Here is a 22,336-nt window from a genome sequence, read left to right as displayed (position 1 = left end):
ACCTCAGAAGCCGAATTAATTCCATATGGTAAACGTAAAAATTGATACCTACCATATGGCGTACCAAATGTGCACAGATCAGCACTGTCATCGTCTAACTGGATCATCCAGAACCCGGACCTGGCGTCTAACTTACTGAAATAACGCGCCCCCTTTAACTTTGTCGCTATCTCTGTTACTGTGGGCAATGGATAATCTAGCCGGTTTCGGCCTCGGCGACTGAGTATTCACTGGCTAGTGAGAACGATGATCGTGACCTCTCAGGTGACTGACGTAGCCTATTTTTGCAGTGAATGAACATCCACATTCACCGCAGGTCTGCACACTTCCGACAAAATTGTAGTTTATGACCGCAGGTGGTCGGGCCTTTAACTCATCTTGCGTCGAGTTCGACTCGCCTCTGCTCTTCAAAGGCTTGCACTTTTTATTCACTGTAAACCTCTACTTCTGCCGATCTTGTGCCGAAATCTCCCAGTGCGATGGTTCAATATAGCACCTCTATACAGGTGAAAACAATTAACCAATTTCTATGTGGGCATTTGAATTCACAATCCCGCTTTCTGAGTTGAAATCATCCATAGATTTAATGCTCAGTAAAAGGGGTTTAGCACACAAACCACTGCTTCCAGTAATATTTCTTTTATTACAGCGACATACAGGTTTAATTATAAGATTACAAAAGAACAAATCCAACATAACCTCGGGCAATGAAGCGCCGCCAAAATCTGACAGTTCTCCCTCAACAAACAACATACAATAACCAAAAAGTATAAAGTCAGGTGCATACTACATGTGATTATTATCAGTATAAAGTAACATACAGGATATCAACTATTGTGATGCTTACAAATATGACTTAGCGTCTGCCGCATCCGCAGCCGCTGGAGCCGCCGATCTGCTGGGTGATGGCGACGCAGTCCCCGCAGCCGTACGACACTGGAGCCGTACCGCTGGTGTCGAACTGGCCCTCGAACGCCACCGCGCTCAGGTACGGCAGCGCGCCGGACAGGTCCAGGTCGCCGGACAGGCCCAGCTCCGTGGCCACGGCGATGCCGGACGGAGTGATGGGGCCGAGAGCGGTAATGGGCAGGGCGCCGCCGCTGCTAGGGATGCTGATGGCTTGGCATTGGCAACCACAGCTCCTCTGAGCAGCAATGCTCTAAAAGTAACACCAATTACTTAGTAGTTATATAAAACGACTTTTAAAAAAGCTAAGAGGGTTCGTAGAAAATGTATTGCTTAAAATAGAAAATGTATTTATGCCTTCTAGTCCCTACTAGTATACGAAAACAACTGTCTGTAAAATATAAGTCCCGGAGAAGGACAGCAGGATACTTTTTGTTACAAATCGGGAACAAATGATAGTTGTTTATATTTTTGAGAAACTACTAATGTTGAATCTTTTAGTAAGATTACTTATTAAAAAGATTGTTGAGATATTTAAGTCTTGGCTGGTCTCTAGAGCAACAGACAAATCATACAAAAATCTTCGTGGTAATTATTTTAGTTATTCCTTCCAAAATGGGATAGTAAAAGTCTAATAACAAAAAAACATACCTGAACCAAAAAGGCAAAAGCGCAGATGACAACGGTGTTGAATGCCATTTTCTAAACTTCCTGTTTCTTTCACAAACGAAGAATGATTATTTAGGTTAATATCCTCGTATTTTATATATTGTGCTATTTTTTATTGCACAAAATCTATTAAGTATGTTATAAATTGCTTTTATCTCACATATTTAGGTAACGATGTTATGAAACTAAGAACCAATTAAGTATTTATTTTGCAAGAAAACAGAGCTATTTCAGCTTTATCGCTGACCTATTTCTACATTTCGTACTTAATGGCGGTATAAAAGGATTTTCCATCTGTAGGGTGTTCATTCTAATATCTTTGTTTAAAGAATATTAGTGCTCCTTGTAAAATGTCTCGCTTCGTAGTCCTCGCTATCTTCGTCCAGGCTTGCCTGCTTCAGGTAAAAATTTGGTTTTTATATAAATAAATAATTATAATCAGCATCCTTGGTACAATGTCTCAGGGGGCTATTTAAGCTAGTTATTAATTTCTTTTAGTAGTACCACTGTTTATATATTGTATGTAAATAAATGATATTACACCCAAAAAAAAATATAATTTATATGAGGGTTCTATATAATCTTGGGCGTTTAGAGCATTTCAATATACGTATAGCCTTATGTAGAACTATACTAAGTTTCAAGTTTTAAATTCAATTCATTTCAAGTAATTATTTCGAAAAATAAAATAGTTTTTCTATAATGATACCAAGCATTTGTTTAAATTGCTGTTATAACATAATTTATTCAAGCTCTGAAACTGTATTTAAGGTGCCGTACTCGTAGGTTCAGGGAGCAGAGTTTTTGAAAAATCGACGGTCTTTTTTAGGTCACTACACGGTTACCTACCTTCCAAAATTTAATTACCATTCTATTCTTTGACTCGAAACCTGATTTTTTAGACTTTCACTCGATAGAAAAAATCACAAACATAGTTCTAAAACGCAGTCAAAAAATTTGTAACAATTTTTGCACAGAAAGATAAAATCGATCTCATCGATTACTTTTTTTTTGCTAAAACAATAAAATAAAATGCAAAAACATGATATCTCACGTTTACGCTCAGTGAAAGAACCTGTCGGCCTAGCCAAGGTTACAATCGCTATTGCTTCGGCGACGAAAAGCATTATGTCTCTCTATCACTCTTCCTTATTAGTGTGACAGTGACAGTTGCGTTTCGATCGCTACAGAACGTAAGCGATTGGCATCTTGGCTACGCGGCCTGAACCTACGGGGCCTTAATGTAACCTGTGCTATGTTCGATGACACTTTGTTATTGAAAAATATAGATAGGTATTTTGTATTGTATGCATTTTAATGTTTTTTTTTCTACTAGATGGTTCTGAGCCAGAATTACGGCTGCAACCAAATCTCATACGGCTGCAATTCATACGGCGGCACCGGCACCGGACAGGTGGGCGTGTCCGGCGACATCGCCGCGTGCGGCACCACCTGCGTGACCGGCTCCGTGCCCGTGCTCGGCTCCGTTGACTTCGGTGGATGCGTGCCCGCCTGCGGCTCCGTTTCCATCTGCGGACAGTGCGGATGCGGATGCAATTAAATCAGGATGCTGTTATAGTATTTTCTTTTTACTAAACGGCTCATTTCTTCTTAAATGTTTATTTGTTTGTGATAATTGTTCCTTGAGAAGCCAAATAGTCAAGTGACTTGAACGTGAATTTTACATTTTTTTTACTAGACTAGGTCCTCGTGTTTAATACATAATATATATGTGTGTATTAATCGACACACTAGTACTTATATTTGCGTATTCCCTTAAACTAAATCTTTTTAGAGGTTTTCCAAATATTTCTTTAACCATTTTTTACTACCTCATCGCTACCTTAACTCTAGGTCAAAATCCTGTTTGTAAAAAACTATTCTCCATTAAAAACTCGAAACCTTGACAAAAGACCTGCAAGCCTATTATGGATCACTTTATCCACATTTATCCACGTGATAAAACAACTGTCACTTTTTAACTCTGCGGGATAGAAAGAGACGGATACCGTTTTATCACGCTGTCACGTAGACAAATACGACCATCATATCCGTACAGTTGGTGGTTACCTTTAGAAATACACCTACAAGAAATAAAATGACAGGCGTCTACATTAAAACGTGCTCACCACAGTAAACATTGTGACGTCAATGACCCAGAAACACGTAATATGTGACATGTGACTTTACACCGAGATTGAGTCATCAAAATGTAGAATTAATGCAATTAATGATAAACAGGTTAGTATTTTATTGCAATATAGTTTACTAGCTTCGGCCCGCGAATTCGTCTGCGTGCAATAATGAAGATGATTCATAAAAAATTACCCTATGTCTTTCCGGTAATCCGGGCTCAATCTTCAAAAATATATCTTGATGCTAAACTTACTACTTATATTCTGTTATTAATGTTCTAGGAAATAAAAATAGGTATTCAGTTCAAGTGTAAGGATTTATTTCAAAAATCCATCTGTAAAAAACTTATTTTTTAATATTTGCATCCACCAAGACCGGAGAGACCGGAGAGGCTGTAGGAGCCAGAGCCAACATTGCTTCCGATCTGTTCAGTGATGGCAACACAGTCCCCACAGCCGTACGCCACCGGCACGGCGCCACTGGTGTCAAAACTGCCCTCGAACGCCACCGCGCTCAAGTACGGCAGCTCGCCGGAGAGCACCAAGTCTCCAGCCAGACCCAGCTCGGTGGCGACGGCGATGCCGGAGGGAGCGATCGGCCCGATGCTAGAAATAGCCAAAGATCCTCCATTGTTAGGGATCTCAATGGACACGCAGTTGCTCGAATAGCTTTTCGGTGCAATAGCAATCGGTTTGTAAGATATCTCTTCAATTTTTTCAATTTCTTTTACAACCACTTTGCCAGAGCTGCAGCCGCAGCTTGATGATTTTGGGAGGTAATACGGCCCAGCTAAGGACTGTGAACAAAAAAAAATGTCGAATCAAAAAATGAAGTAAAATCTACGAAGACTAAAATATAACTTCCACTATAATACAGTGAAACCTGGTTAATTGGCACCTGGATAAATGGAAAACCTCAATAATTGCAACCAAAAGTCCGGTCCCGGTCCCTTGAGACCAAAAGGCCTCTATAATTGAAATTTTGGAACCTCTATAATTGCAATTTAGATTTTAGTGCTTTTCGTAATTTTGCCTCTATAATTGACCACATCGCAACTTAAGACCTCTATAATTGACACTGTGCTAAAAAAATCCGTTATTTTTGCTCTTGTTTTTACCTCTATTATTGAAACGAGTCTTACTTATTACCTCTGTAATTGAAATAATGTAGTTGTAGACAGCAGAAACAATATTTTAATAGCAATGATCATTTTATTTATATCTCCATCCAGAATTCAATTTATTTATTGGGTATCTATCACAGCCTGTAGTAGGTGAAATAGTTTTGATCAATAAAAAACAAAGTAGGTATGTTTTTTACATTCTAATAAAACTTTAAACTTTCTTTTACAATTCAAGGGAATTTTTTAAACCCAAATGATAAGAAAATAAAGTGGTAATTAATGCAGTTTAAAAGTGCAAGTATAGACAGAAGCAATATACCTATAGACCAGAAACCCAGAACGTAAGCGTGTAAATCTACTTTAAATGGTTATTTCCACCTCCAAAAAAGAAATTTGTCAGAACGCAACCTCTATTAATGAAAACCTCTATAATTGACACAACGATTTTTTGAACCTCGTTAATTGACGCGACCTGCTTAAATGAAAAACCTGGTTAATTGACAAAAAATGGCCGGTCCCTTGAGATTGCAATTATCCAGGTTCCACTGTATAGGTATTCCACGGTTTCCTTACACTTTTAACCACGAATAAAATGCACGCGTTATGCTAATAGCCAAAAATGTTCCTAGTGGAAAATATACAAAAAAAAAACACTTTTATAATGTTCAAATCTCTTTGACCATCAAAATAATTCACCATACCTGCTGAACCAAAACTGCAAACGCACAGATGACTACAACCTTGGACGCCATTTTAATTTTACTTGTATGTAGGTAACTGTGCTTGACGAATCCTGCCGTCTGATTTTATTTAAACCCTGTTATCTATTGCTTAATTTAAAATATACATGCAAACGCTATTTTTGTGAAAAGTTATTAGCTAATAATTATGTTTTGTCACATGCATTATATCACCTTTCACTATAAAGTAAAAGCAACAGTTGTTATCACTAACCTAATTTCTTAATTTGATACGAAATGGTTGGTATAAATATGGTTCATATGTTGGTAAAATCATTACATTTCTTTTAACAAGGAAAAGTAACACATTACACCATGTCTCGCTTTGTCATCTTCGCCCTCGCCCAGGCTTGCCTCGTTCAGGTAAAAACTCAAAAATTCTTACCTACAATACTAACTTGTAAATTTTTAGAAAGACAAGGTTTTTGTTTGCGTTACATAGGTACCATTTATGGTAGAAATCACTATTATAATAGTGATTTCTTTTAGTTTCATGACAGCTTAGAGAAAGAAATAGGTAAAAGCTCTCTTAAGACCTCATAACATCCAGGAAATTATTTTGCGTTTTTTGTAACTTTCTTTTATCTTCTTCTTTCTTGTACAACAAGTAGGTATAAATTCGGGAGTTTTGAACTCTTAGGAAAATCTATCCTTGTCCTGGCTCTCCTGGTGTACAAGTACGACAGGAAGATAGATTTTCCTTTAAAAAAAATATTGATCACATTTTCTTAAACCTAGTAATAATCTAGTATTGCGTACAAAAAGTCAACCACATATAAAATGCAACTAATAGTAATAATATATTTTTCTCTTTAACAGATGGCTCTAAGCCAACTATGTGGTGGTAATCAAATCTCTTACGGATCCCCTGGCCTTGTCGAACTCGAAAAAATAAGCCTGAGCGCACCCAGTGCCAGCGTTAGCTACAGTGCACCTAGCATCAGTGTGAGCGCACCTAATAGCTACTCGCAAAGCTACAGCGCATCGTACGGCGGCGCGGGCACCGGCAAGGTGGGCGTGTCCGGCGACATCGGCGCGAGCGGCCAGACCGTCGTCGTTGGCTCCGTGCCCGTGCTCGGCTCCGTCGACTTCGGTGGCAAGGTGGCTGCGTCCGGCTCCGTGTCCATCTCCGGACAGTGCGGATGCGGATGCAAAGCTTAAAGTAGATTTTTTATTACAATAAAATTAAGATATCAATGAAATATTTGTTTATTTTTAGAATTATCCTCCCCTAAACTTTAATATATCCTATAGTAGCCTAGATACATCATACCTTGCCAAGATAAATGCACTTTTCATTTGTCAAAATAAATATTCAAATTAGGATAGAACAGGAGATGTTTTATAGGCCTCTGGGCAACTAGGAAATATTTATTGGTAGATATGTAGTGCATAATTGTTTTCCATCGTATTTTCTCGGAAACGTTTGTATTTATCATGCTACTTCAGCCAACCACAGTACTTTTTGTACCGCGACTGACTGAAATAGCAAGACGCGTTCGTAGGTACGTTTCCGTGAAAATACTATGGATAATAATCAGTCATTTTGTAAGTTAGTGACTCTACCTTTGGTTGGGGAGGTATTTTTTGATGGACATGGCCGACATTTTACTAATCTTGTCTTTTTTATTTTAAATAGTGAATAGATTTAAGCGTTACTTTGCAGAAATCCATATTAATTAAAACCAAAATATTACTTAGCTAATCAGCGGAAAGATAACATCTAGTCAATCAGTCCCAGCCCGTTATATTTATTTGCGTATTTCTTACATGCAATTAATGTTCCCACCGCAAAAATAATAAATACCTACGCAAATATACCGGGTGTGGCCTGTAATACGAGCAAATAATTAAAACAGATTGGACTCCTCAAACGGTGACACTTTTGTTCAGCAACTTTAAAAAAATATGAAGTATATCAGACTCCCTATTTTTCATACAAAATAAATATTATCTTCAATGGACGCCATCGCTACGCCATATCATTGTGATTGACGTTGCTTGTCACGCCTTAAACATAACAAAATTCGCAATAAATTGCGTCTTAGAATAAACTTTAGTGTATTAAGAAACAAACCACAAGTTATGTTTAAAAGTCGCTGAACAAATGTTGGTCAGTATGAGGAGTACAGCCTACAGTTTAATTTTTTGCTCATATTACAGACCACACCCGGTATGTAACAAATCACCACCAAAAGAACAATACTCGACACGTGTTTCGCCTTTCTACGAGGCATCCTCTGCAGATGTTGACGGTCTGACGGTGATGGTCGGTGTTGGAGTTGTTGGGTTCCGTTAATTTAAATTTTATAATAAATTTTTCCAACCAGCCATTAGGTTAGGTTAGATTGGTGACCTTTCTAAAAAATCAATGGTTTTGAGATTGAATATAATAAGTACGTGTTCGGTCAAATTAACATTTTGGGATTTTAATAATCGGATATAAAATTTTCGGAGATGAGATAGGATTAGCTGCATACCGTGGAAAATAATTAGGTATATGATTTTGCCGTATCTGTCTACCGAGTCTGATGACAAAGCGTTTCATAAAGTAGAACTGCCATGAAATAGAATAAAGATTACTTAGATAGGTAAATAAGTAGGTACATTTACATACAAATTTACGTTGGTAATGGTAATATTGATATATACGTACTATGATACATACAATGGAGGATTCTTCTGCGAGCCCTATGCCCCTAATGAGGGATAACAGGAAATCATCATCATCATCATCATCATCATCATGATACATTCTTTAAATAAATGCAAATGTAGAGAATTATAATACAAGTAAACCTGGATAATAATTGACTCAAAAAAATTACACTGTTACTCGTATTTATTTAATAAGTATGTACCTATATACTTTTCACCAAACTTTATGACAGTTTCTTGCCGAACCTGTACGGGTACCATTACCATCAGTTTGTCACTGACATAAACGCCGTCGAGAACGTAATTTACTTTCTATACATCTCGCTCGCACTCGCATATTAGTGCAAACGGGATGTATAGAAAGTAAATTACGTTCTCGATGGCGTTTATGTCAGTGACAAACTGATGGTAACCGTACTGTAGCACTCGACATACTTCCTTATTATCTACTGTGAAAGGTGTAGGTATAGTCGACGTTAAGATGTGTTTACATTTTTCACCTTATTATAATGGAGAAAGGTGCAAAAGTGTGTTATCTTTGACATCGAGTGTACAAACAGCAACACACTTAGGCCCACTTGCACCATCCCATTAACCCGGGGTTAACCGGTTAAACCGTTAACTCAATGTCAAATTGTACGGATAACTATAGACACTCCAGGTTTAACCGGTTAACCCCGGGATAGTGAATGGTGCAATTGGCCCTTAGCTGACCAGTGTGTTGATTGGTTGGCTGACATTGTGCCTAAGATAGTGCTTAAAGTTCCAGGTAACAAATAATGACAACAAATTCAATTATAAATATAAATTTACTAACACATTCTATACAAATGTTTTAGTAACCGCAACCGCAGCTGATGATCTTGGACGAGCCAGAGTTGATGTTGGCGTTGACGCCGCTCGGGTTGCCGAGCTCCTGCGTGATGGCGACGCAGTCCCCGCAGCCGTACGCCACCGGCACGGCCCCGCTGGTATCGAACTGGCCCTCGAACGCCACCGCGCTCAGGTACGGCAGCTCGCCGGAAAGCACCAGGTCTCCAGCCAGACCTAAGTCCGTGGCGACGGCGATGCCGGAGGGAGCGATGGAACCGAGACTGGTAATAGCCAGGGCCCCTCCATTGTTCGGGATATCGATAGAGACGCAATTGCTAGAGTAGCTTTTGATGGGTTTGTATGATATTTCTTCGATTTCTTTGACAATTACTTTATCAGAGCTGCAGCCACAGTTTGATGATTTTGATAGGTAATACGGCCCAGCTAGAGACTGAAATGGAATATTTTTTTTTAGTAAAAAGGCATGACTGTTTAAATAACTTAATAACTTTCATATTCCTTAATTAAAAAGTAATTAAATCTACAAAGCACCTTGCACCGTCCCACTTACCCGGGGTGCCCGGTGTTTACCGGCTAAACTTTTAAACCACTGTCAAATTGTACTGGTAACCATGGTAACACCTGGTTAACCCGTGAATGGTGCAAGTGGCACTAAGACACGTAACGTAGGAAACCTCGGGTATTTAGTTTCTCTAATTAACTAGAGTCAAACCTACTAAAAACATCAAACTCATGTAAAAATAACATAAATTTTAATACAAGCACTTCCATGCTTGTAACTGCAGAAATAGCTCGAATACACTGTACTGAAACATTTTTTTTATTTCCTTTACACGTAAGTAGGTAACCGTTTTTCTTCAAATGATGAGTAGAAAAAACTAGCCAACTGTCCGACGTCACTTTACATAGATTGAAATGCTAATGGTTCATACTATAGCGGTCCGGGATGGGGGATCATTTGATGCTTTCTATAGAAAACTGAAGTGTCGGACGCCTCGGCCTGGACCCGGACCGTTCTAGTGTAAATCATCCTTAATTCTGTGAAATAAAATTTATAATACCTGCTGAACCAAAACTGCAAACACGCAGAAGACCACAGTCTTGAATGCCATTTTTAATGATACTTGTATGTAAGTAACTATGACTTTGGGATACTGCCACCTAGTTTTATTTAAACGTTGTTATCTATTTCTTCACTAAAGACATGTACTCATTCGCCATGTTTTTGTGAAAAGTTATTAAGTAATTTCATTTTGTCACGTGCATATCACCTTTCACTGTAAGGATTTGTTATCACTGACCTAATTTCCTCATGATATGTGAAATAGTTAGTATAAAAGTAATAGAAATGTTGGTTAAAACATTACATTTCTTTTGACAAGGAAAAGTAACACATCACAAAATGTCTCGCCTTGCCATCTTCGCCCTGTGTGCTTCGGCTTATCTGATACAGGTAAAAAAACTCAATAATTCATCTACACACAAGCCTTTTTCCTAGCCTATAATGGTGTCCCACTGCTGGGCAAAGGCATCTTGTCTTCCACGATTCCCGACAGTATAGCGCCTGCTCTGGCCAGTTATCGAGTAAGGTGTCTATTAGGTCGTCATCACCGTCGGGGCCTGCTGCGTCCGCGCCCTTCTTCTGGTATCTACTTGGTAGCTACACTAGCCCATATGTGTGTCTGCATTGTAATTAGGGTTCCGTACCCAAAGGGTAAAACGGGACCATATTACTAAGACTTCGCTGTCCGTCCGTCCGTCCGTCCGTCCGTCTGTCCGTCTTTCTGTCACCAGGCTGTATCTCACGAACCGTGATAGCTAGACAGTTGAAATTTTCACAGATGATGTATTTCTGTTGCCGCTATAACAATAAATACTAAAAACAGTATAAAATAAAGATTTAAGTGGGGCTCCCATACAGCAAACGTGATTTTTGACCAAAGTTAAGCAACGTCGGGCGTGGTCAGTACCTACTTGGATGGGTGACCGTTTTCTTTTAGCATTTTTTTCCGATTTTTTTTTGCTTTATGGTATGGAACCCTTCGTGCGCGAGTCCGAATCGCACTTGCCCGGTTTTTATTATTTTTTAACAGATAACTATTATTCGTGCCTTTATTGTAAATAAGTATTAAGTAGTAATTACATTTTATTATCTTGACAGCGCAGTTCAGTTAATATAATACCTGCTATAATATTACATAAATATGCGAAAGTAACTTAGTATCTCTGTTTGTTTGTTACCTCTTCACGTTTAAATCGCTGAACCGATTTAAGATGTTATGGAATCTCCATAATAATAGTGAAATTCCGCAACATGGCACGTCATCAATGATCATATAACTGGTTAGGCTTTAAATCGCGGAAATCCTCTAGCTAGGAGCAGATGGGTCTAGGTCGGGGCACGATTCGCGTGCTCTTTCATATCAGGCAAAGCCTTACATTTGCGGCATACTTAGCAATAAACAGTACTTAATAATAAGCTTTTACCCTTTTACAGGCGGTTTTCAGCCAACAGTGTAGTTGTAATCAAATTTATGGATCGCCCGGCCTCATCGAGCTCGGCGGCATCGAGAAAGTAAGCCTAAGCGCACCCAGTGCCAGCATCAGCTACAGTGCACCTAGCATCAGTCTGAGCGCACCCGGCTACGCATCCGCGTCGTACGGCGGTTCGGGCACCGGACAGGTCCGCGTGTCCGGCGACATCGGCGCGAGCGGCCAGACCGCCGTCGTCGGCTCCGTGCCCGTGCTCGGCTCCGTTGACTTCGGTGGCAAGGTCGCCGCATCCGGTTCCGTGTCCATCTCCGGACAGTGCGGATGCGGGTGCAAAGTTTAAGGTGTAATATTTATCACAATAAAAATAATTAGCATTAAAATGCTTATTTTTAGAACCTCTTCTCAGTCATTTTTCTAACGGTAGGTATCATGAGGGTCATTAAGCAAATTATACGGTTTAACCTACGTATTTTAAGTCAATATTGTATTTTTATAGAATCTTTTGTTTCATATTTTAGATAGGTTATAATTACCTATAGAAACCGATACCGACCGATACCGACCGATACCGACCGATACCGACCGATACCGATACCGATACTGTTACCGATAGTAGGAAGAAAGTTGTGTAAATACTTAGAACTTTTTCAAAAAAATATTTACATATGCATGGATTAGGAATCTTAAACAGGGAGGAGAAATAACAGTCGTCTCATACCGAACTACCAGGTCAACTCGAAGATGCATTTTATGAATGCTATTTCTAATCATAAACGCACATTTTTTATACAAAATTATTTTATTTATTATACAAAAGTTTAGTATAAGTACAAAAGCGGATTAGTAATTAACGTCCGCCACAACCACAGCCGTAGTAGCCAGAGCTGGTGCTGCTGGAGCCACCGATCTGCTGCGTGATGGCTACGCTGTCCCCGCACCCGTACGACACTGGCGCCGTACCGCTGGTGTCGAACTGGCCCTCGAACGCCACCGCGCTCAGGTACGGCAGCGCACCGGACAGGTCCAGGTCCCCGGACAGGCCCAGGTCCGTGGCGACGGCGATGCCGGACGGCGCGATGGGACCGACGCTAGTCACGGACAGGGGTCCGCCGTTGTTCGATACCTCGATGGACTGGCAGCTGCAACCGTAGCTCCTCTGAGCAGCGATGCTCTAAAATATAAAAATAATAATTTATTAACTGGTCGACTTAAAGCTACTTTTACTATAGCTAACTTAACTAAAATTGATTTGACTGTGCGATATCAAAGAAAGACACGACAAATAATAAAATGTAGGTAAGGTAACGTAACACTAGTGCTCAACATGCTAATGCCGAATAGATGCCACCTTGCTGTCACCTCCATTAACAATTACTTAAGTTTCAAGATGACATGTAGTGGAAACGTGTTGAGCACCAGCACATTTACCTTATTTGTTTATTTTATCCAAACTGAAACATATGTAAGTACTTATTTTCTATGCACTAAACCTATTTTGTGATTTATACTCGTAATTGTATTGTAAATAAATAGTTACCTGGACCAAGACAGCGAATGCGCACAGGACAACAGCTTTGAATGCCATTTTTGATATATTCCACTGGTTTTCCAACAGAGAATGAATTATCAGCCTCCGTCACCGTATTTTATACACCCTTCTACAGCGCTTGCTTCATGATAAGAGAAACCAATATACCTACATTTAATTCTAACTTATGAGTAAGTCAATGATTGCATATTTAGACGAACGTGAAGTGGCGCAAACGATATGTAAAATCAATTATGTATTTTGAAAGACACTGGAAGCGCATTGCACATAACAGACCTATTTCTAAATGTCCTTATAACTGCTACTATAAAAGTGGAAAATAAGATTTTTCCAATCATTCTGGTGTCTTTGTCCAAAGAATATTTACAAAATGTCTCGTTTTGCAGTCCTCGTGTTCTGTGCTCAAGCTCTCCTGATTCAGGTAAGAAACATTCCTATTTCATTTATATGGTTTCGTAAGTCACAAAGGAAATCTTGACTACAATTTGGCCTTGTCCTAATGATTGTCACTATAACTCGATAACCAATGTTTTTACCAGGAGGCTGTAACTTGATGTATAAATTAGCGTGAAAATTAATTAGGGTGTTTTTTCTATTTACTTATAAATATAACTTATTTTGTTCATATGGTGTGGGGCTCCTTTAGATAGAAAATTGCCTAGCAGAACATTACAAGTGTATGAACATTTTTTTAATTATCTATCATACTCTAAATAATTTTATTTTGAGTATCTTGGCAGCTAAATATCAAGAAGAAACAAAGGAAAGGGAATAACAAATATTGTATCTACTAATAGAGATAGGTTTCCCTTTAAAGATCATCCTTAACCGTTGTTAACTATAATATGTAGGTACTTTATAAACAACAAGTAAATAAACACAATCATTAAAAATACTTAAGAACTAAGAAATAAATTAGCAGTCACCTTAACTATAAATACAAGTAAACCTAAACCAACCCATAAAAACGAATCAAACAAGTCTACATGCATCGGCCTCGACGCAAACGTGCCAGGCCCCTGTTTCACCAACGTGACAGGTGCGACGAATTGTAAAATCACTGTTGCTGACGTCACAGGCATCCATGAACTACGGTTACCGCTTACCATCGGGCGGGCCGTATTCCTGTTTGCCAACATCATTGTATTATTAAAAAAAACTTTATGATATCGAAAAAAAAACAGATATTTCTCTTGCTAAGTTTATGACAATTGTCACAAGAAACACTACAATTGTCACGAAATTCCGACATATAACTCATTACCTGTCAAGAATTACCTACAATTCTTCTAAATCTTTGACAATTGTCAGAAACTTCGCAGGAGAAATATCTGTTTTTTTCCGATATAATAAAGTTTTTTTAAATAATACAATGATGGTGGCAAACAGGAATATGGCCCGCCCGATGGTAAGTGGTAATCGTAGCCCATGGATGCCTGTGACGTCAGCAACAGTGATTTTACAATTCGTCGCACCTGTCACCGATGTGAAATTGGGGCCAGAACGCTTGCTGCGTTTCCGCGTTGAACCGCGATGGACAACCTCTGCGCTAAGAAAGACCCGGAGCGGGGGTCGAGACCCCTCTCCTGCAGCCGACGCCCCAGCTCTCCGAGAACAGTATTCGCCCCTTTAAATAGTTTCATTCGTTCTCGAGTTACAAACGATTAATGTGTTTGTACCTACAACAAATCCTGACTAAACTGTATGACACACTCAGTTTTGCACTGAGCGCCTTACGTAAATAAATAACTACTATACAATATAATACTCTTTATTGCACTCCTCACATACTCGTAGTTTACAATAAATGCTGTACAGTAACTTTAACAAAGACAATAGAGGAAAAACTACTAACATGTTTTGTGTTTGATTTTTACAGGCAGTTCTGAGCCAAACATGCGGTTGTAACCAGTACTCGTCCGGACTGAGCTCACAGAGCTGCGGCTCGTACGGCGGCACCGGCGCCGGACAGGTGGGCGTGTCCGGCGACATCGCCGCGTCCGGCAACACCTGCGTGACCGGCTCCGTGCCCGTGCTCGGCTCCGTTGACTTCGGTGGATGCGTGCCCGCCTGCGGCTCCGTGTCCATCTCCGGACAGTGCGGATGCGGATGCAGTTAATTTTAATGTTGAATACTAAGAATATGCATTAAAATACGTTTTATTGAAGTTTGGTTATCATATTTGCCTAACACAATAGTAAATTAATATAATGTTTTAAATCGACACAAGTTGCGAATTACTTTTTTGCGCGTGTATTGTACAGTCAACGGTAAAAATATGGGTGTACAAATCATTTCAAAAATATGTCCCATAACTCTTATGTCAGTGAATTAAGAACTATGGGACATATTTTTGAGTAAGTTGTCTACACCCATATTTTTACTGTTGACTGTACTTACAACGTTTTACAGTACATATGGCCCTTTAAGGTTTCGACATACGCATGTATAGTGCTAGCACCATTATATGTACTGTAATAGTTATTTACGATACAAGTGCGGAAAGAGGAAATCCTCTATTGGCACGTGTATTGTACATCGTTTTACAGTACATATGGCCCTTTAAACTTTTGACATACGCACGGAATGTCCTGTTTCCAGCACCAGTGCGGGAAAGTAGGACCATATGTAGGTACCTACTTTAAAAATAATTATGGATTATGCCAAAAATATTGCTAAGTAGGATTAGATAGAAAAGCCAATTCCGCAGTTACCAGTATACACAGATGTAAGATTTTTTGTTTATAAACACGTTCACTGACGATACCTAAACGATTATTTACCTACTTTTTAATTAGAACACATACATACGTTACATTTTGCGGTACGGCTTGTACCACGAGATTTTCCGTAAAAAAATTTAGGCTATAAAGAAGGGGATGACATATCAACTAGGTATGCCTCGATATACCGGGTGTTTTTATTATTATCCATTTTCAGCATCGACATTTGATCAGCCACAATATATGAAACAAGTATTTTATACCGTGATTTTGGGGTTGGTCCCCATAGTAAAAGTCGCTGAGTAATGTTCACATAGCAAAATATGGCTAAAGGTTTAAAAAAATGTATATCGCCGTCTAATCTAAAAATATAAAAACAACACAAGTCTTATTAAGCCAATAAGAAGTAGTAGCAGTTTATTCTTGACGCTTCCGTACCCAAAGGGTAAAAACGGGACCCTATTACTAAGACTTACACTGGGTAAAAACGGGTCCCTATTACTAAGACTTACACTGGGTAAAAACGGGTCCCTAGCTATTACTAAGACTTCCACTGTCCATCTCTCCGTCTGTCCGTTTGTCTGTCACCAGGCTGTATCACTGTATCAGAATCGTTTGGGCTTAAAAATTAAACTATTGATAAATAGGCAACGTCGCTATTTTAATGATTCTCATTTTTATATAATGTCACTATTATTATTAGATATAGAATCGTATTGCTTTAAGTTTAGAATCAGCTGATGTACCTATACTTATTATATAAGTCTAAGGTAAATATTCTTAAAGAAATAAAAAATGCATAACTGCTGCAGCTGCACAAGTTTATTACAAAAAAATGCCATTTATTTACATTTCAGATAGCAATGATCGTTGCAATTAAAATATTCTTTCAATTAATAAAACATCAAATTGAAATATATACCCCGCTGCAATAATTTTCCAAGCGAAAGGTTAAGCTTAGAATAAATTTCAAAGCGGAAAAATTACTGTCTTGGGTGAGACTTGAACTTCTGGAGTTCAAGTCTCACCCGGCCTTGAGTAGCCCAAGACAGTAATTTTTCCAGTTTTAAAATTATTCTAAGCTTAATAGCATCGTTCGGAGACGTTTCTGCTTGTTAAAAATTAAAATTCGAAGGGTTAAGCTTTGCAACCGCATCCGCACTGTCCGGAGATGGACACGGAGCCGGACGCGGGCACGGTGCCGCCGAACGTGACGGAGCCGAGCACGGGCACAGAGCCGACGACAGCGGTCTGGCCGCTCGCGCCGATGTCGCCGGACACGCCGACCCGACCGGTGCCGGTGCCGCCGTACGACGCGGAGGAGCCGTAGCTGGACCCGCTCCTGCTGGAACTGCTGGACGAACTCGACCTAATTCCGCTGAGAACGACTCCGGAATTGCCGTAGGAGATTTGGTTGTCGCAACCGCACTGCTGACTAAGCACAGCCTGTCAAAGGAAAAGAAAAGTAGTATATTTGTATACTGCCCCTTAATACCTTTTAATCGTCTTAGTTTAAACCCTTTATATCTGATCCCAAATGTATTTAGACGATACGAGAACTCGCATGCAAATTTCATTACATTGCGGGGTTTGATCGGTCGGTTGAATTGGACATCACATAATCCAGTCTGCAATGTAACTAAAATCGCATGCGAGTTTGCGCGCCGTCTAAATAGCCCGTACGGTATAATTAGTATCATCAAAGATATAATGTAACTCCGTTCACTCTATTACCTTTGGTATAGTCTGTATTCAATTATCTGTGTAGTAAACTTAACCCAAAATCCCAAACTCCATTAGGTAGCCGTTTCGTGTGATAAAATAACAAAGTCATCCATACATACAAAATTTCTCAATTTATACCTCCTATTAAAACCAATTAGTAAGATTTGTAAGCTAGCCGATTACATAAGTGGACCTTACCTATACATAATTTAATGCAAGAGCAAATAAGGACTGTTCAGTTTACTAAGCGGACACTCTTACACCTCTTTTAATCGGCGAATTTAAAATCAATTGACGTACAGCTCATAACAATATAATCAACAATCCCTTATTTATCAATTGCTACATATTTGTTCCCATAATAGTCAAATATTTTTCCCGAAGGACCGAACAAATTTGGAACATAGCAAGTTAGTTCTGCAATAAGGATGCACAGGCTAGTATTCACTGCGAAAAATCGTAAATATGTACATATTTTCCAAGTTAAACGTGAATAAAATAATTAAAACATTTGGAGAGCATCATATGCTTGAAGATTTTACAAAATCCCGGCACAGAAGCGGCCCGGCCAATCCAGAAACAAAAGTATTGTCATGCGGCTGTTAAAATCAATAAATTACTTATCGGTTCGCGAAATTCCTAAGACAGCAGGCGTTAGAGTAGGCACAGATTAAAATATAAGAAGTATGTACAATAAATGGACCCATAAAAAGAAAAAAATGGACAAAAGAATTACAGAGCAGCGAAAGCAATCGAAAAAAAGAAGCGTCAAACTGTACTACATTTTACATTAAGATAAATTTCGTAGCATTTTAATGGACAACGGAAAATGCGTAAAATGTTGCTGTAGGACGTTACCAATGGCCCTGATGCTACCATGCCGTTGTAGAAGATCATATATTCGACGAGGAGAGTAACATGAAAATTGACCAATTCATGAAGAAAGTCCTTGTCTGGCAGGCAATTGGTTCCTGTGGCCTTAAAAAGTTTGTTCTATTTTGCGACATGAACTTTGGTTGCGACATTTACAGAAAATAATGCATCTAATAACGAGTACTTTCCGTCTATCAGACGCATAATGTCACCTCTTCATTTCGGCCTGATTTGGCAAGTGCCCACTATGCTGGTCAGAAAGTGAAGCTACTGAATTTGAAAAACATTGATTTCGTTCAAAAACAAGTCAACTCATCTAATTGCCCGGAACTCCACTCCATCGAGTGGCACTAGACTAATGTGAAGATGCGCTTAAAAAAGGGTAGATGAGAAGCTAAAACATTGAAAGAATTCAAACGAATGTTGTTTACAACTTGTCAAAAAGTGTCAAAAACTGATGTGCAGGCACTTGAACGGCGCAACCGTGCAAAAGTACGAAAATCTTACCGATGTTATTATATTATACTATATTTATATTAAAATGTTTTGCGTTGGTTTCCGTTTTTATTATATTTATCTAAATAAAGCGATTCCAGAATTAGAAAAATGTAATTTATACTTTTTTGTGTGTCCGCTTAATAAAATGAACAGTCCTTATATCAAATTAAGGATGACTCGCGTTAGACCGGGCCGACACGGCCCGGTCTAGCGTGACACATCGTTTACATTAACGAAATATACCTACTTAGAGACTGTATTTCATTTTAGTTACCAATAAATTAAAACTATATTTACCTGGACCAAAGCCATGGCGCACAACACAACGACTCCGAATCGGGACATTTTGAATGTTCTTTCTTCGGTAACGGAAGTTAGAATGATTGTTCTGCTTCCATTGACACATTTTATACTTTTTAATTATCGTAGGAGAAATGTGGAAATGGGTCAAAGATAATGTACATGGGGTTCTAGTCTTGGGAAACACCTGTTTTGCCCTAATCAGAGTCACGTACCTACAAAGTTTTATCGGCACAAATGGTTTTTGCGTAGTTATTTGCGTTATTGTGAGGCAAGAGCTTAGGAGGGATATAAAAGCTGTAGCTGGTTACTGACATTTATTCTGTTTGCTAACGAGACAGACTAACGAATACACCTAAAATGGTTTCCAAGTCCGTCATCATCTGCACCCTCGCCTTCATTGGACAGGTACCTATGTTATGCTATGTTATGTTACAGTATGGAAAATAAACCTAATTTTGAGACCATACTAAAATTAGATTTTGGAGGAATTCGTTTACATATTTTCATATTTACTTGCAAAAGCCTCTACGAATTGATCCGAGAGGTTCAAAAGGTTAACTCAGCTAATTAAGGGTGCTGTTTGCACTTGTCATTTTTTTTCGTAATTCCGATCAACGTGAATTCAGGTTTACTGTGTCAGGGTGCCAAATAATTGGAAGTACAAGTCACATAGTTAAGGATTTCTCAATATTTATCCTAATTACAGGCTATCAGCGGGCCGACCTGCTACAAATCTACCTCCCCCAAGCTAGCAGGCTTCTCTAGCTACTCCTCCGGCAACTGCCAGTCCATCGTCATCTCCAACAGCGGCGGCGAGCTGCTCGTCACCGCCGTCGGCCCCATCTCGCCGTCCGGCATCGCCGTCGCCACCGAGCTGGGCCTGGCGGGAGACCTGGTGCTCTCCGGCGAGCTGCCGTACCTGAGCGCGGTGGCGTTCGAGGGCCAGTTCGACACCAGCGGCTCGGCGGCGGTCTCGTACGGTTGCGGGGACTGCGTCGCCATCACGCAGGAGCTCGGCAACCCGAGCGGCGTCAACGCCAACATCAATTCTGGCTCCAAAATCGTGAGCTGCGGTTGTGCCAAGTACTAATAACTTTTTTTTACATTTTATACAAATAAATGATTTGTATAAATAATCATACAGACTATTTATTATCCTAATACCTACTTACTCTACTAGCTACTACTACTACTACTTACATAGCTAGCTACCCTAGTAGGTTAGTTGTTGAATTATTCGATCTGTTTCCGATATGATACTTACTGATATTTATATTATCAGTGTTAAAAGTGTCTTTTTTTATAATTAGGTACAATCATTTATTTACATACAATATAAGTATATACAGTGGTACAACTAAACGAGTGTCATTTTTAGTTTTATCCCATAAAATGGCATCATATTTAAGTAATTAATAAATGATCTAAACAATGATAGAGTCTGTGCGGAAAGTGAAGAGTCGTGGAATGTATGGGGCCCAATACATTTCAAGACTCTTCTCTTTCTGAACAGACTCTAACATAAGTCAATGTGACTAATTCCGTCACAGGGACTATTCCATCCACGAGCGTATATTTCTTTGATTTCCAATCGTAGGAAATAACCATTTGCTTTTGACTGCTGAAACTAAAACCAATCGCTGCTCTGTCGACGAAATTATTATTGATGTTGTTCGTTGTTCGAGTAAAACGCTATTGGAATGGCCCCTATGACGGAATTAGCCACATTGACCTTAAGTTAAAGAAACATGCATCAGTAGGTATATAGGTACTTAACATTATAATTTACTTGTTTATTTCTGATGACAATTGATATTTGTTACCAAGATTTTCGCTAAGTCAGATTTGTATTATAATTTATACCTAATTCTTATTATTTTTTATTATGCAAGTCTAACACTCGCTAGGTAGGGATTCAACTAATACTTAGATGATTGTTTTTCACACAATAACGGCTTTACGGTTTTTGATGGAATTTGACATACTTATAGTAGCCAAATATGTACTTTGCATGGTGCATGGTGTGGCTGTGTTACTGTAGGTGCATATCGTGCTACATTAGCGCACTAGTGCAATAATTAGCACAATACGTAACTATGCCGAAAATTTAAAGGGCCGTATGTACCTACTGTAAAACGTTGTACGATACATGTGCGAATAGGTAATTCGCAACTCGTGTCGATTTAAAACACTCCCTTCGGCCGTGTTATTGCTTTCTTTTTTGTTTTTTTTTGCGCACTTGTATCGTGTACTATTTTATCCTTTCCCGGGTTGAACCCAGCACTGGCCAGTTTCGTATGTGCAGTACAATGAGTCATTGTTTACCTGAAGCCGGCAAGTCTGGACACATTACTAAGCCCCGGCCATTACTAATAATCGAGGCATTTTAGAACTCCTAAAATATTCATTCAACACAAAAATCAGAATAGTCAGCCAATATCCTGTGAATGAATGAATGAATCCTATCAGACGCCCCAGGTATCACTGGTGCTGGTGGAGGCGGATCTGCGCGAATTTCGTGTTCGTGTCCCCGAGAAAAGTCGCTGTCTTTTGTCGGAGGCCTAGTCTCATTTTGGGTCGCTGAGTCAACAGAACAAGTAGGTAAGTAAGTCTGCCAATATACAGATTCTTTTATACTGACATGATATTTGAAATGTAGAAATATTTCAGCGATAACGTTAAATAACTACGCTACCTTACCAAATATACTTAATTGGTTCTTAATGTCATAATACCGGGTGTGGCCTGTAATACGAGCAAAAAATTAAACTGTGGGCTGTACTCCTCATACTGATCAACATTTGTTCAGCTACTTTTAAAAATAACTTTTGGTTTGATTTTTAATACACTTTAAAGTTTATTCTAAGACGCAATGTATTGCGAATTTTGTTATGTTTCAGGCGTGACAAGCAACGTCAATCACAATGATATGGCGTGGCGATGGCGTCCATTGAAAATAATATTTATTTCGTATGAAAAATAGAGAGTCTAAGTACTTCATAATTTTTAAAAGTTGTAGAACAAAAGTGTCACCGTTTGAGGAGTACAATCTATGTTTTAATTATTTGCTCGTGTTACAGGCCACACCCGGTATAGGTAGTTACTT

General features: G+C 39.1%; 8 protein-coding genes across 8 annotated transcripts in view; 5 read left to right on the top strand and 3 right to left on the bottom strand.

Moving 5' to 3' along the window:
* The window catches only part of LOC134677097 (dihydrofolate reductase), a 262,050-nt gene that overhangs the window by 187,647 nt on the left and 52,067 nt on the right, over positions 1–22,336 (top strand). The window lies entirely within an intron of this gene.
* Positions 841–5,609, bottom strand: LOC134676820 (uncharacterized). The gene is made up of 5 exons (XM_063535201.1): positions 5,536–5,609; positions 4,081–4,507; positions 3,646–3,659; positions 2,977–3,105; positions 841–1,159 (listed from the first exon to the last, which is right to left on the bottom strand). The coding sequence occupies exons 1-5, from the start codon at positions 5,584–5,586 to the stop codon at positions 857–859; spliced, it is 924 nt and encodes a 307-aa protein (XP_063391271.1). The 5' UTR covers positions 5,587–5,609; the 3' UTR covers positions 841–856.
* LOC134677120 (chorion class A protein Ld3/Ld29-like) lies at positions 1,868–3,147 on the top strand. Its single transcript, XM_063535577.1, has 2 exons — positions 1,868–1,976; positions 2,912–3,147. Exons 1-2 carry the CDS (start codon positions 1,926–1,928, stop codon positions 3,134–3,136), a joined length of 276 nt encoding a protein of 91 aa, XP_063391647.1. The 5' UTR covers positions 1,868–1,925; the 3' UTR covers positions 3,137–3,147.
* On the top strand, positions 5,781–6,763 carry LOC134677110 (chorion class A protein Ld3/Ld29-like). The gene is made up of 2 exons (XM_063535567.1): positions 5,781–5,937; positions 6,394–6,763. Exons 1-2 carry the CDS (start codon positions 5,890–5,892, stop codon positions 6,733–6,735), a joined length of 390 nt encoding a protein of 129 aa, XP_063391637.1. The 5' UTR covers positions 5,781–5,889; the 3' UTR covers positions 6,736–6,763.
* On the bottom strand, positions 9,068–10,254 carry LOC134677101 (chorion class CB protein M5H4-like). Its single transcript, XM_063535556.1, has 2 exons — positions 10,128–10,254; positions 9,068–9,496 (listed from the first exon to the last, which is right to left on the bottom strand). Exons 1-2 carry the CDS (start codon positions 10,176–10,178, stop codon positions 9,068–9,070), a joined length of 480 nt encoding a protein of 159 aa, XP_063391626.1. The 5' UTR covers positions 10,179–10,254.
* LOC134677111 (chorion class A protein Ld12-like) lies at positions 10,387–11,930 on the top strand. Its single transcript, XM_063535568.1, has 2 exons — positions 10,387–10,519; positions 11,564–11,930. Exons 1-2 carry the CDS (start codon positions 10,469–10,471, stop codon positions 11,897–11,899), a joined length of 387 nt encoding a protein of 128 aa, XP_063391638.1. The 5' UTR covers positions 10,387–10,468; the 3' UTR covers positions 11,900–11,930.
* LOC134677112 (chorion class CB protein M5H4-like) lies at positions 12,322–13,252 on the bottom strand. Its single transcript, XM_063535569.1, has 2 exons — positions 13,097–13,252; positions 12,322–12,730 (listed from the first exon to the last, which is right to left on the bottom strand). The coding sequence occupies exons 1-2, from the start codon at positions 13,142–13,144 to the stop codon at positions 12,407–12,409; spliced, it is 372 nt and encodes a 123-aa protein (XP_063391639.1). The 5' UTR covers positions 13,145–13,252; the 3' UTR covers positions 12,322–12,406.
* On the top strand, positions 13,396–20,351 carry LOC134676819 (uncharacterized). Its single transcript, XM_063535200.1, has 5 exons — positions 13,396–13,529; positions 14,988–15,224; positions 17,003–17,157; positions 19,569–19,635; positions 19,937–20,351. The coding sequence occupies exons 1-5, from the start codon at positions 13,479–13,481 to the stop codon at positions 20,318–20,320; spliced, it is 894 nt and encodes a 297-aa protein (XP_063391270.1). The 5' UTR covers positions 13,396–13,478; the 3' UTR covers positions 20,321–20,351.

This window comes from Cydia fagiglandana, chromosome 25 (genome assembly GCF_963556715.1).
Source record: "Cydia fagiglandana chromosome 25, ilCydFagi1.1, whole genome shotgun sequence".
In the NCBI taxonomy this organism is placed as follows: Eukaryota; Metazoa; Arthropoda; class Insecta; order Lepidoptera; family Tortricidae; genus Cydia; species Cydia fagiglandana.
This window is presented reverse-complemented; position numbering and strand designations above follow the sequence as displayed.

Coding starts and splice junctions, on each gene's coding strand:
- LOC134677111 (XM_063535568.1), top strand. CDS start 10,469: ATGTCTCGCCTTGCCATCTTCGCCCTGTGTGCTTCGGCTTATCTGATA. Junction 10,520..11,563: donor CTTCGGCTTATCTGATACAG/GTAAAAAAACTC, acceptor ACCCTTTTACAG/GCGGTTTTCAGCCAACAGTG.
- LOC134677110 (XM_063535567.1), top strand. CDS start 5,890: ATGTCTCGCTTTGTCATCTTCGCCCTCGCCCAGGCTTGCCTCGTTCAG. Junction 5,938..6,393: donor CCCAGGCTTGCCTCGTTCAG/GTAAAAACTCAA, acceptor TCTCTTTAACAG/ATGGCTCTAAGCCAACTATG.
- LOC134677101 (XM_063535556.1), bottom strand. CDS start 10,178: ATGGCATTCAAGACTGTGGTCTTCTGCGTGTTTGCAGTTTTGGTTCAG. Junction 9,497..10,127: donor TTGCAGTTTTGGTTCAGCAG/GTATTATAAATT, acceptor ATTCCATTTCAG/TCTCTAGCTGGGCCGTATTA.
- LOC134676820 (XM_063535201.1), bottom strand. CDS start 5,586: ATGGCGTCCAAGGTTGTAGTCATCTGTGCGTTTGCAGTTTTGGTTCAG. Junction 4,508..5,535: donor TTGCAGTTTTGGTTCAGCAG/GTATGGTGAATT, acceptor TTTTGTTCACAG/TCCTTAGCTGGGCCGTATTA. Junction 1,160..2,976: donor CGCCCACCTGTCCGGTGCCG/GTGCCGCCGTAT, acceptor TGTTACTTTTAG/AGCATTGCTGCTCAGAGGAG.
- LOC134676819 (XM_063535200.1), top strand. CDS start 13,479: ATGTCTCGTTTTGCAGTCCTCGTGTTCTGTGCTCAAGCTCTCCTGATT. Junction 15,225..17,002: donor AGTGCGGATGCGGATGCAGT/TAATTTTAATGT, acceptor CACTGTCCGGAG/ATGGACACGGAGCCGGACGC. Junction 17,158..19,568: donor CCGTACGACGCGGAGGAGCC/GTAGCTGGACCC, acceptor CTAACGAGACAG/ACTAACGAATACACCTAAAA.
- LOC134677112 (XM_063535569.1), bottom strand. CDS start 13,144: ATGGCATTCAAAGCTGTTGTCCTGTGCGCATTCGCTGTCTTGGTCCAG. Junction 12,731..13,096: donor CATTCGCTGTCTTGGTCCAG/GTAACTATTTAT, acceptor TTTATATTTTAG/AGCATCGCTGCTCAGAGGAG.
- LOC134677120 (XM_063535577.1), top strand. CDS start 1,926: ATGTCTCGCTTCGTAGTCCTCGCTATCTTCGTCCAGGCTTGCCTGCTT. Junction 1,977..2,911: donor TCCAGGCTTGCCTGCTTCAG/GTAAAAATTTGG, acceptor TTTTTCTACTAG/ATGGTTCTGAGCCAGAATTA.